The 12,278-nt window shown below is 34.0% G+C and overlaps 1 protein-coding gene across 1 annotated transcript in view; it reads left to right on the forward strand.

Annotated features, from left to right (window-relative positions):
• Nt5c (5' nucleotidase C) overlaps nt 1–12,278 on the forward strand; it is a 167,190-nt gene that overhangs the window by 124,622 nt on the left and 30,290 nt on the right. Inside the window, exon 13 of the mRNA XM_090369349.1 lies at nt 4,370–4,428. Coding sequence (XP_090225475.1) covers nt 4,370–4,428 — 59 coding nt within the window. The remainder of the gene's footprint in view (nt 1–4,369; nt 4,429–12,278) is intronic.

Below are 12,278 nucleotides of genomic sequence, written 5' to 3' on the forward strand. Positions count from 1 at the left end.
GAGGCACCATCTTGCATGAACACTACAGTCTCCAAGCAGTGCCTTTTTTGCAGAGCTGGAATAATGTGATCTCTTAGAAGAGCGCAGTACTGTGAACTAGTTACCGTACACCTTATGGGGCTATGAGGTTTAGACTCTTCAAAGAAAAATGGTCCAATTATAAACTTGCTGCAAATCCACACCATACTGTAATGTATGAACTTTGTAGTGGTCTTTCATGCACAGCAGATGGACGAGAATATTCAGCAGTTTTGTGCATTTACAGCCCCATGAAGAGTGAAATGTGCCTCATCAGACCACAAATTATTTGAGCCCATGTATCATCAAGTTCATGTATCATCATATCAGCCAGAAATCGGAGAGCAAAATCTATTCGTTGGCAGGGTTGTTAATGACAGTAATGGGAGTGTGCTACTGCAACAGGATCTAGAAAATTTGGGCAGATGGGCTAAGAAGTGGCAACTGAAGTTTAACTTTGACAAATGCAAAGTACTGCATATGGGTAGAAGTAACCCCAGAGAAACGTACCAACTGTGTGGTTCTACACTTAAGGTGGTAGAAAATGAAAAAGATCTGGGAGTAATTGTGCAGTCAGATATGAAGTTTTCTGAGCAATGCAGACAGGCTGCCAGGGCAGGTCATGGGGTTTTGTCGATGATATATAGGAATTTTGCTAGCAGGGAAAAGGAGGTGATTGTCCCTCTGTATAAGGCAATGGTCAGGACACACCTTGAGTACTGCGTACAGGTCTGGAGGCCTCATTTTAGGAAGGATGTAGATTTGCTTGAGCGTGTACAGAGAAGGGCAACAAGATTGCTTAGGGGAATGAAGGGATCCTCTTACAAAGAGAGGCTTAAGTTCTGCAAATTGCAGTGGCTGGAGACTAGGCACTTGCACGATGATCTGATTGAGGTGTGTAAGGCCTTGAATGGGTTGAGCATTCAGCGCATCAGAATTCAGCGTGATGATCCCATCACGCTGAATTCTGATGGGATCCTTCCAGTTGTTCAGATTACGAACCTAAGGGGACATAAATTCAAATTAAGAAAAGACAGATGTAGAATAGATGTGTGGAAATTTGCCTTTAGCCAGTGGGTGATTAATTGCTGGAACAAACTTTCATCTGTTGTTGTGGAAGTTGATAGGTTAAATAAATTTAAGGAGGAACTGGACAGGCATTTGGAGGGAATGGTGTGTGTTTTTTTTTTTTTTTTTTTTTGGCTGATGTTGCATAAGCTCATACACTTGCTTTCTTGCATCACATGCCACTACTACTAAGACAGAGAGTGGTAATCAGTGGATACTACTCTTCATGGGCTAATGTTATTAGTGGTGTCCCCCAGGGTTCAATGTTAGCCCATTGTTGTTTTGTATATTTATCAATGATATTGATGAAGGTTAATCAAGCTTAATGTTAAAGTTTTCAGATGATTCAAAGGTTGGAAGGATTGTTAATGACAGTATACTGCTACAACAGGATCTGGAAAAGTTGGACAGATGGACTGAGAGGTGGCAACTAAAGTTTAACATTGACAAATGCGAAGTACTGCATATTGGTAGCAGTAACCCAAGAGAAATGTGTTGGGTGGTGTTACACTCAGGGTAGTGGAGAATGAAAGAGACCTGGGGGTAATTGTGCAGTCAGATATGAAGTTTTCTGAGCAGTGCAGACAGTCTGACAGAGTAGGTGATGGGGTTTTGTCAATGATATACAGAAATTTTGCTTGCAGGGATAAGGAGGTGATTATTCCCTTGTATAAGGCAATGGTCAGTCCAAATCTTGAGTACTGCATACAGGTCTGGAAGCTTCATTTTAGGAAGGATGTGCAGCTGCTAGAATGAGTATAGAAAAGGACAACAAGACTGTTGAGGGAAACAAAGGGAATGCTCTTACGAAAAAAGGCTTGAGTTCCTCGAATTGCAGTGTCTGGAGACCAAGCACCTGCAAGGTGATCTAATTGAGGTGTACAAGGCCTTGAATGGATTGAGCAGGCTCAACACTGATGAAATTCTTCCTCTTGATCAGATTAATTACAAACCTTAGAGGGCATAAACTGAAATTGAGGGAAACACAGTTGTCAAATAGATGTGGGGAAATTTTCCTTTAGCCAGCTTAGTTGATTGCTGGAACAAACTTCCATCTGTCATTGTGGAAGTTGATAGCTTAAATAAATTCAGGGCAGAACTAGACAGACATTTGGAAAAAATGGATGGGTAAAATGGGAAGGTTTTTTTTTTTTTTTTTTTTTGGCTCATGCTATATATAATCTTGCTTTCTTGCATTATATGCCTGTACTAATGATAATGCTAATAAAGTAAGTGGTTATGTGATAATGTACTAGAGCATGTTAGCATGATTTTTTTAATTACTGTAATATACAAGTGATTAAGAAAATTAATGCATACATCACAACTTATTTTCTACTTGAAAAAATTTTATTGAAAATTGTCTTTCATGGTGGATATGAAAGGAAAAAAAAAGATAAATCCACATCTTTGAAGAATTTACATATAGTACGTGCTGAACCTTTGGTGCAAAGTTCATTGAAAGATGAGCATAAATTTTGTTGAATTCAATGCAAAAAAAAAATAATGGCTTCTGTCCATTGCTATTTTTAATATTTGTTCTTGTACTTGTATATAAACTTGGATATGTGTTTGGTATCCCTTAAGCAGGTGTGAATTTTAATATTCTGTCAACATCAGGTTTGCCTTTAACTTGTATTATTACTTGTTTTAGAATTGAGGAAATACAGCTGTCACGCATAATCAGATAATAAGTATTAGTCATATACAAAGAAGCCCCAGGATTTTGCTGTACCAGTTGTTAAAAAAAAAGGGAAAAAATCTGTCAAAAAATGTGCTGTACTCATGCCCACACCAGATTTTTTTTTTTAATTTATTTTCATCAAAAGATTAATGTTTTGGATAGAAAAATGAAGTTTGCCAAAATGTTAATACTAGGTATGCAAACCTTGTGTTATTTTCATATAAAAAAATAATAGTAAACAAGATCAAATTTATACCACAAAGTGGGATGACTCGCATATTTAAGAATGAAATTAATCACATGACTGTTTAGCCTGTTTCCCCAAAGTAAAAAAATTTGAAATCTCTCTCTCTCTCTCTCTCTCTCTCTCTCTCTCTCTCTCTCTCTCTCTCTCTCTCTCTCTCTCTCTCTCTATATATATATATATATATATATATATATATATATATATATATATATATATATATCCAATATTTTAAATTAAATAAAACATAAGCCAGTAGTATGGCAAAAACTATAGAGCGAAAATTAACATAAAAATAACCCAAATAAATAAACAAACGAACGAAAAGAGAAATAGACATAATAGTAGCCCGATAACCCTTATGTAATTTCGAGTTTTAAATCCGATTAATAAAACTATACAAATTTTAGAATAATGCCAATTATATAATAATTTAGCGGTACTCCCCAGAGGTACCAGTTTCGAAAGACGTGAAATATCACCAAAAGAAGGTTAAAGGAACTACCAAACGATAACAAAATCAAGTCTATATTTTACTTTAATTTATTTTGATTTTGTTATCGTTTGGTAGTTCCTTTAACCCTCTTTTAGTGATATTTCACGTCTTTCGGAACTGGTACCTCTGGGGGGTACCGCTAAATTATTATATAATTGGCATTATTCTAAAATTTGTATAGTTTTATTAATCGGATTTAAAACTCGAAATTACATAAGGGTTATCCGGCTACTATTATGTCTATTTCTCTTTTCGTTTGTTTGTTTATTTATTTGGGTTATTTTTATGTTAATTTTCGCTCTATAGTTTTTGCCATACTACTGGCTTATGTTTTATTTAATTTAAAATATTGGATGTATTTCAGCTTCATATGGAGGAATTGCATGTCGCTGCCTCTAATGAATGCCTAATTATTTATTTATTTATTCCCTTTATTATAATTTAATTTATGTTAATATTTAATACAAATCAATGATAGTATATATATATATATATATATATATATATAGTTATTATAGTAAAAGCACAATAAGTACTATACAGATGCCTAACATATATATGAGCTTGCATACTGTTGTGTTCATAGGCCATGCAGGCATATGTGGCCAAACCCTGGAAGTACACACACACACACATATATATATATATATATATATATATATATATATGGAGAATGTGTAGGTAAAGTATGTTACCTAGACACATGAGATAATATACAAAAACTTATTGCTATGTACCTAATTTGGGTGACTTCTAATATACACTGACACACATATTATTATTTTTTATTGATTATTATTTGTTATACTTGTACTATATGATAAATACTAATGTACTGATTGATTTAAATCAATTCTAGGATTATGAAGATGCTGAAGAAGTGATAAATCAACTACTTGAAGAAAGAGATCAGTTGAGGTAAATAGAAGAGTAATTTCAGAGTTTGAGTTTCTTTTTTCGAATACTGAATGATAAGTGATTCAGCATTTATCCATTCTGTGTCCACTCAAATGTAGCAAAAGGAATTTTAAAATTTCTTTCATTACATTCGGGGAAAAGAATGTAATGAAAAAATATGTCAAAATATATTAAAATATGTCAAAAATGTATTTTTTCTCTACTTCTAAATAGTAATGGTATAATCAAAGGACTTTCATAATTGAATGATTAATAATTGATTATTTCAGTGATTGAAATTGATTCAGTAATTAATAATTGATTATTTCAGTGATTGAAATAATCAATTATGGCATTTTCATAATCAATTGTGCAAATTAGTTTATTGTCACATCAAAAACAGCAGTGATTGAATGGATCTATTGGCCAAATGGTGGCACTTTGCATACATTTAATATTGATAACATTGGATCAAGTTCCTTTACTGTTGTGCTTTTTCCCTTATCAATTTTGCAATCACCTAATTTGCATACAATCCATTATGAAAATGCCATAATAGATTATTTTGATTATACCCATCATTACTTTTAACTGTTATTAAAAATTCAGATATTGAGGCGGTTTTTAAATTTAAAACTTCTTCAGTGTAATAATATAATATTTGTTCCAGAACAGTTTGTAACTTAATATTAAGAATACAAGTAACTGTCATATAACACAGTTCCTATAAAATTTCGTGTAGTTTGAAACCATGTTATATGGACTAAGAACCAGTACAAAAAGGGGGGTTACACTCCAAAAGCTAACAAAAATACACCATTTTTTTATAACTATCGGAAGCTTAATTTTTATTAAAAATATTAATAACTGAACAAATGTCTTACAAACTGTGATGCATATATGTTAGATAATGTATGTTCATTTAATTTTCTTCCTCTTCATTGCTGCTAAGCACAATCAAACGAGAACATTTTCTCTGTTGCAGAATATCTTCACCTTCTGAACTTTCTTCTGAAGCATCTGGATTTCGTGTATCCTCTGCTCTCTTTAAAATATCAGTAATCTGGGTTTGTTTGCTTTTGCATGATAGATCTTTGTAAATTTCATGACATGGAGCTAAGCATTTTTGAAGCTCCCTTTTGAACTTTGTGCTCCTTTCAGTCGAAGAATCTTCATTCAAAAAATAAGATTCTAATTGCTCAGCTAAGTTTGTGCCTTCCCATATGCTTTTTAGTGTAAAATTTGGAACTTCAGAATTTTCATCTGCGCTGTAATCCTCTGAATTGACTTAGATTACCTCCGATGCCATTTCTACCAAATTCACTAGCCTCTTTCTCTACCAGTAATTCTTGAGCATCTTCAGTAGTCGTATCATCAAAACCTGCCCCTCCTACCGACTTAGCAAGGTTCTTCTGTCGCACTGATTTTGTTTTCTGCAGGTTCGACCATACCTGAATGAACTAACTCTGGCCATACATTTTTCCAACACGCATTTAATGTTGATGGTTTTACTTCTTCGAGCCATAAAGCTGATTCTGATACAGTCCACAATTGAAAAATGTTTCCATGCCTCCATTGCTTCAATAGATTCGGAATCAGTTTTTTCCAAAATCCATTGTAATGATTTTCTGATGTAATGAGTTTTAAAGGTAGATATAATGCCTTGATCTAATGGATGAATTAAAAAAGTTATTATTAGGTAGTAGGAACATTACTTCAATGTTTGGATGACTTAAACCTTTTCGATGGCCTGCCTCATTATCCAATAGTAACATAACTTTGAAATCTAGGTTTTTTTCCCTTTAAATAGTTTTCCACAGCTCGCACAAAACAATTTAGAAACCATTCTTTAAATAAATGTGATTTTAATTTGCTTGTAATTGATTTTGCTTCTAATTGACAAAAGATTTTAAATCAACTAGATTGATTGCTATTTGTTTCAACATGACAGGGAAAGTATTAAGGAAAAGAATATTCTAGACCTCATCATCACCCATGAACCAGAAGACATAATAGGGCTGGCTGTACAGGAATCAGTAGCAGGAAGTGATCACAGAGTTCTACAGTGGACGATGAAGAGAGAGAGAGAGAGAGAGAGAGAGAGAGAGAGAGAGAGAGAGGCAGCAGAAAGGCAAAGGAATGGGTTATAATTTCAGGAGAGGAAATTACGATGCCTTAACGTGCTACGTGGCTTCTATTAACTGGGTAGATATCTCATAGAGTGTGAATACAATTGAATTATGGTTTACCTATAAAACATTCAAATTCTATTCATATTCTAAATATTCAGTGCTTCTGTGATGTCTAAATCACAGAAGCATTGAATGCTTATATACCATTAAAAGAATATTCCACGAGGACGACTTCAGGTTGGATGAATAATGAAGTTGCCAGATTACTTGAGCAGAAAAAGATGGCATGGAAAAGTTAGAGCAATAAAAAGTACTGAAATCTATAACAGCTACAAAGTGATCTGTGATAGTGCCACAGAAAAGGTTATGCTGGCCAAGACAGGTTATGAGATATTGCTAGCAAAGAGTAGAGATAAGGAATTCTTCATATATATAAATGCAAAGAAGAGAAGGACAAACCAGATCAGACCCTTATGTAATGGACATGGGATAGTATTAGATACTCCAGCTGAAGTTGCAGATGAACTCAACAAAATCCCATTATGTCAATGAGAAATTATGGGAATGAAGTTGAAAAAAATGTAATTAATGATGTTGAAATTTAACATGTTTATTTAGTGAAAAAAACTTTTGAGCCTATAGGCCAGTAAGGCTCCTGGGGTTGATGGCATATATCCTATAATCTTAAGCGAAGTGGCAAGTGAGTGCATTGAACCATTGAGGCTAATTATAAGAATATCACTGGATTGGAAAAGTGCCAGTATAATGCTAATACATAAATGCGATTCCTAAGAGTGTAGTGGAAAATTACTTTCTGGTCAGTCTAACTTCAGTAGTAGGGAAAATCGTGGAGGTAATTTCCAGGCCATACTGGAATACCAGGAAACAAAAATGCAGATGATGCTACCAAGCATCCATCCAGCACAGCCCCAATGAATTTTCTGGTCCCATTCAGTGATTACAAAATGCATATATGAAATATATGTAAGGAACGATGGACACTTCAGTGGCAAACGCATATTCATAACAAACTTCTTGAAATTAAACCTGTACTGCAATTATGGGTCTCCAATTTCCGTACAAACAGATAAGAAGAGGTAGTCCTGGCCAGAGTCCGAATAGGCCACACTCGTTTGTCCCATCTATTCCTGTTATCAGGTAATGACCCTCCACAGTGTTCACATTGCCCCAGGCCACTCATAATAAAACACGTACTCCTGGAATGCACCTTGTATAACAATTCCCGTCTATTTTAATTCACTTCTCTCTCAAACTTACAGGAATTGTCACTTAGCCATATCATAGGCAAAAATTCAAACCTTACAAAATGTTCTTCTTTCTGAAACGAATAGGTTTATATAACCATTTCTAACTGCTTCCATAGAAGCCAATAAAACTAGTATTAAATACTATGATAGGTGCAATATGGCCTAGTAGCCTTTGCACCAGAAAAATCCAAGCACAAACAACAGCAACATGGAGGAAATGATCAAGGATGGAATTCAGGATCATTTAGATAGAAATGGAATTCTGAAGGATACTCAGCATGGTTTTGTAAAGGGAAGATAGATGTGCAGAAGTTTGCCTTTAGCCAGCGGGTAGTTGATTGCTGGAACAAACTTCCATCTGTTGTTGTAAAAGTTGATAGCTTAAATAGATTCAAGGCAGAAATTGACAAGCATTTGGAAAAAGTGGATGGGTGAAATAAGTGGTTTTTTTTTTTTTTTTTTGGCTGATGCTATATAAGCTTGCTTTCTTGCATCATGTGCCTTTGCTAATGCTAATAACGACTAGTAAGTCAACAGCAGGGACAAAAAAGAATGGAAACATTGAAAAATTACATTCATCATAATAGCAGGGCTTTCCCCCTCACAAAAGCTGAAAAGTGCCATGTTGTGAGGTTTGATGCTATTCTCTAACCAAGTTAGAGTGAAACCGTGCTATATAAATACCATGTTGTGCAAGGATTGCTGCAATTTATCAATGGTGTTAGAGTGAAACTGTGTTGTAGAAATAGTTATATGTGGGTTGTCTATATTGCCATTGAAGCCAGGACAATGCTTGTTTTTTTAACTGTTTTAAGGAAACAAATGTTGAAAGCATCCAACCATAAATGTCTTGGATGAGTTATGTAAAATATCTTTGTAGAGTTTCAGAAAGAGAATGGCATGTGTTTAGGTTTTCTTGACTAATAGTTTATCCTCACACATGGAAAACCTAAACATGGCTTGACTTTTATCCCTTCCATGAGTAAGTTTTCCAAACATGTGCAAGTTTCCTATAGTCAGTGTTTGATATGGTGGGCTCTCTAGAGTGATTTCTTTATGAAATAAAAAATGGTCGATGGCATAATGCCCCCCCTTCGATATTCAAAGTTATTTTTGTGTTGTTGTTTATTTAAACTTTGTCTGCTATTTAGTTGGAAACCATATGAGAGGTGGCATTATGTACAGGATAAATTTCACGATAATTCATAAATAACAGACGCGTCATTTGAAATAGCTCTTTTAAAAAAACTCTCTGGAGACCACATGTGCAAAATGTAGATCTGTGTAGATACTTATGAAAATTCTGAACAGTAGGAACCATTGCACATATGCCTAGATTGTAGTATAATTCAAGTTTTCAGTTTTATTATTGCTGTTTTTGGAGTTGATGCCAAAATAATACCTGCTTTTGTGTTGCATTATTATACTATGATGTACAGCCAAACTCAGTTATAATGAGCACAATAGGACCAGATGGTTTGATTGATCTAACCATTGTGATTTCATAATACCTTGTGAAAGTAAAAACATGCATCTATTAAGTATCAGCGTAATAATAAAAAGTGAATAAGTAGAGATAAATAAATAAGTAAAGAGCATTCTTGGTTAATGTGAAAACAACAAAAAATACATATAAATTTAAAAAACGTAAATAATCAAATAAAAAAAAGTACAGATGCATATTTATCACTTCAGTTTTTACAAAGCTAATTTAACAGTGTGGCCTGTTTCATCGATTTCAATTTGAGGTTTCTTAGGTTTCCTTTTATTACATTTAGTGCATTAAAAACATCATCTCTGCAGCATTCTAATCTTGTGAGTACATGGCACGGATTTTGTAATGATTGCACCTTCAATGAATTCAATGTTGTCTTTATCACTGTCTCTTTTATTTAGTAATGTCTACAATATCACTCTCTATAGGAATTCCAGACGCTATCAAATCGTCATCCACATGAATGAAATTGACATTGTCATTTAAATGATAAAAATTTAATTCCATTTTGTTTCAGCCTTTTTGATAGAGGTAGTAGGTCATCTTATTAATGTTTTGCTGCCTAGAAAAATTCTTCGTTGATAAACCAGATTCCCAGAAACAATTTATTATCATTGCAGATGTAATAGTAAAGTTACACCTAGTGCAGATAAAATCACTTCTTTGTTTTACCATAAAGTTGAAACTGTAGATAGATGATGATAAATTTTTTGCATACATCAATATTTTTTACCACTTTCTTATTCTCAAATGACCTCACCTTTTTTGCAAATAGAGACACACTTCCTTTTATTTACACACATGTTACTCATTGAAGGAGTATCCTTCAATGAGTATCCTACATAATTTCTTCCCTCCAAAAAATACATTGTGCTCTTTCTTCACCTGAATGTTGATAAATTGCACTCAGCAGTCAACAAATGAATGAGCACAAAAACTCTGACTTTGTTTTTACTACTGTCAGCCCACACTAACCATATTAAACATTTTACAAACTTTTAGTTGGGGTTTTTTTTTTTTTTTTTTTTTTTTTTTGGTAGTTGTTGGTGCATAGGCTTCTGTGGCCATAATGCACCTCCCAAGGTTTTTGCAGTACTTTGATCCAAGCCCTAGGTGGGAATCGAACCCGCGACCTTTGGGTTGCCAGGCAGGCACTTTACCCACCCGGCTAGCCTGGTCGGCCTTTTAGTTGTGAAGCTACTTTGATTTACCCTGTACTTTAATTGAGCAGTAATGCCCTCTTTCTTTTTGTCCAAATAGCATTAGTATTACAATATCCAAATTATGCAAGGAAGCATAGTTTTTCTTCATCTGCCATTAAAAATAAGTACATTTCCAATCAGTTGTATTTTTTTCATCACTAAAAAAATGCCCATAAAACTGCTTTAAATTTTACCAACTCTGCCAATATTTTTTTTGTTCCAGTGGTCTAGAATAAATTACTTTGCAAAGTAAAAGTTTATAGGAAAATTCTAAAATATTTATATTTTGCAAAGATTTATAGGAACACCGTGTATTCTCCTTGCTGCCTATTTATATTGCTGGGTAAATTTTCATATCTGATTGTATTATAACATTGAAGTCTTTTTGCTCTGAACCAGTTTGAAATTCTCTCACTCAAGTTTATCAGCAACTCCTACATTTCTACACGCTAGGTGCAAAATTTATATTTAGAAGCATTTCACTTTGGTTGCCATTTTTCAGACCATATCTGCAACCAATCCAAGTTATTTTGTAGCAACTTGCCTAATTTTGGTCATTGACTGCTCTTCCTATCTTCATGTCATTAGCAAACTTGGACAGCTTCCTCTATTTCCTTATCAATGTTATTAGGTAAAGTTAGAAACAGGATGGCATGCCAGTGCTAATCCCTCCTAAGAGACTTCACTTTCTACACTGGTCCTTTCTGAAGAATTTATATTTATGAGTACCCTGTGTCTCCTGTGTTTTAGCCAATTTCTTCTCCTTACCAGTAATCCCTGTTTGCTCCAGTTTATATAACAGCCTTTCATCCAAGTTAAAGTAAATAATGTCAAAGTTGTTTTATGACTTCATGATAATTAACCAGATTGGTCAGGCAAGTCTTTACTTTCAAAAACCCATACTATAATCCATTAAAGCCACCATTCTTATTGAGTTGGCCCTGTATCATATTCCTAATCATAGACTCTATGACGGAGATTCTTAACCTGGCGCTCACGAGCATCGTTTTACTCTTTAAAAAATAAATTTTGCTCACGACTGATCCTAAAATGGGAGCTCGCGAGTGCTCGTTTTAGGATTTTTTAGCTTAAGTGAAGGTGCTCATGAGCACCTTCACTTAAGCTAAAAAATTTATATATAAATCTTTGTATTTAAAAAAGATGCTTTCTATTTCTCAACTTTCTGTGAAATTCTACAAAAATCAATGCCAATCTTCACTAGAAAATCACTTTCTTTTGTTAATGATTGGAGGAAAATTATATATTTCGCGATATTTTAATCTCAAAAACAGTCAAAGTTTGACACTTTGACGGTATTCTTAAAATTTTTTCTTATTAATTATTGTTAATTTGACATTTATTTAGTAAGAAAAATTTTTACCAAATACTTTTTGAGAGTACGATCATTGTTGCCATAGTGTCACTGCAGACAGAGGATACTGCCTCATGCGATTCTCAGTTTCTCAGATTTTTTGGCTATTTTGCCGCTTACAGGTTAGAACATGCTTCTGCCAGATTTCGCTCAGTTGCGCTCATGCAGTAGGTACCGTACATGTATAGTGCTGACTTTAAAGGTGATGAAAGTGTCATAGTAAGAAATCTTTTGATTTTGTGTGCAAATGCTTAAAATATATTTTCTTTTAACAGATTTAACTAAAGTTACTAAACCCTTTCAAAATGGATAAGTTTTTAAAAAGAAACGGAAATGAACATGATGAGTAAAAAAATGATGCAGTAACACTACCTTTACAGTTGTCTGATTTAGATCTATATG

This window comes from Mastigoproctus giganteus, chromosome 1, assembly GCF_048544385.1.
Source record: "Mastigoproctus giganteus isolate SK-2022 chromosome 1, ASM4854438v1, whole genome shotgun sequence".
In the NCBI taxonomy this organism is placed as follows: Eukaryota; Metazoa; Arthropoda; class Arachnida; order Uropygi; family Thelyphonidae; genus Mastigoproctus; species Mastigoproctus giganteus.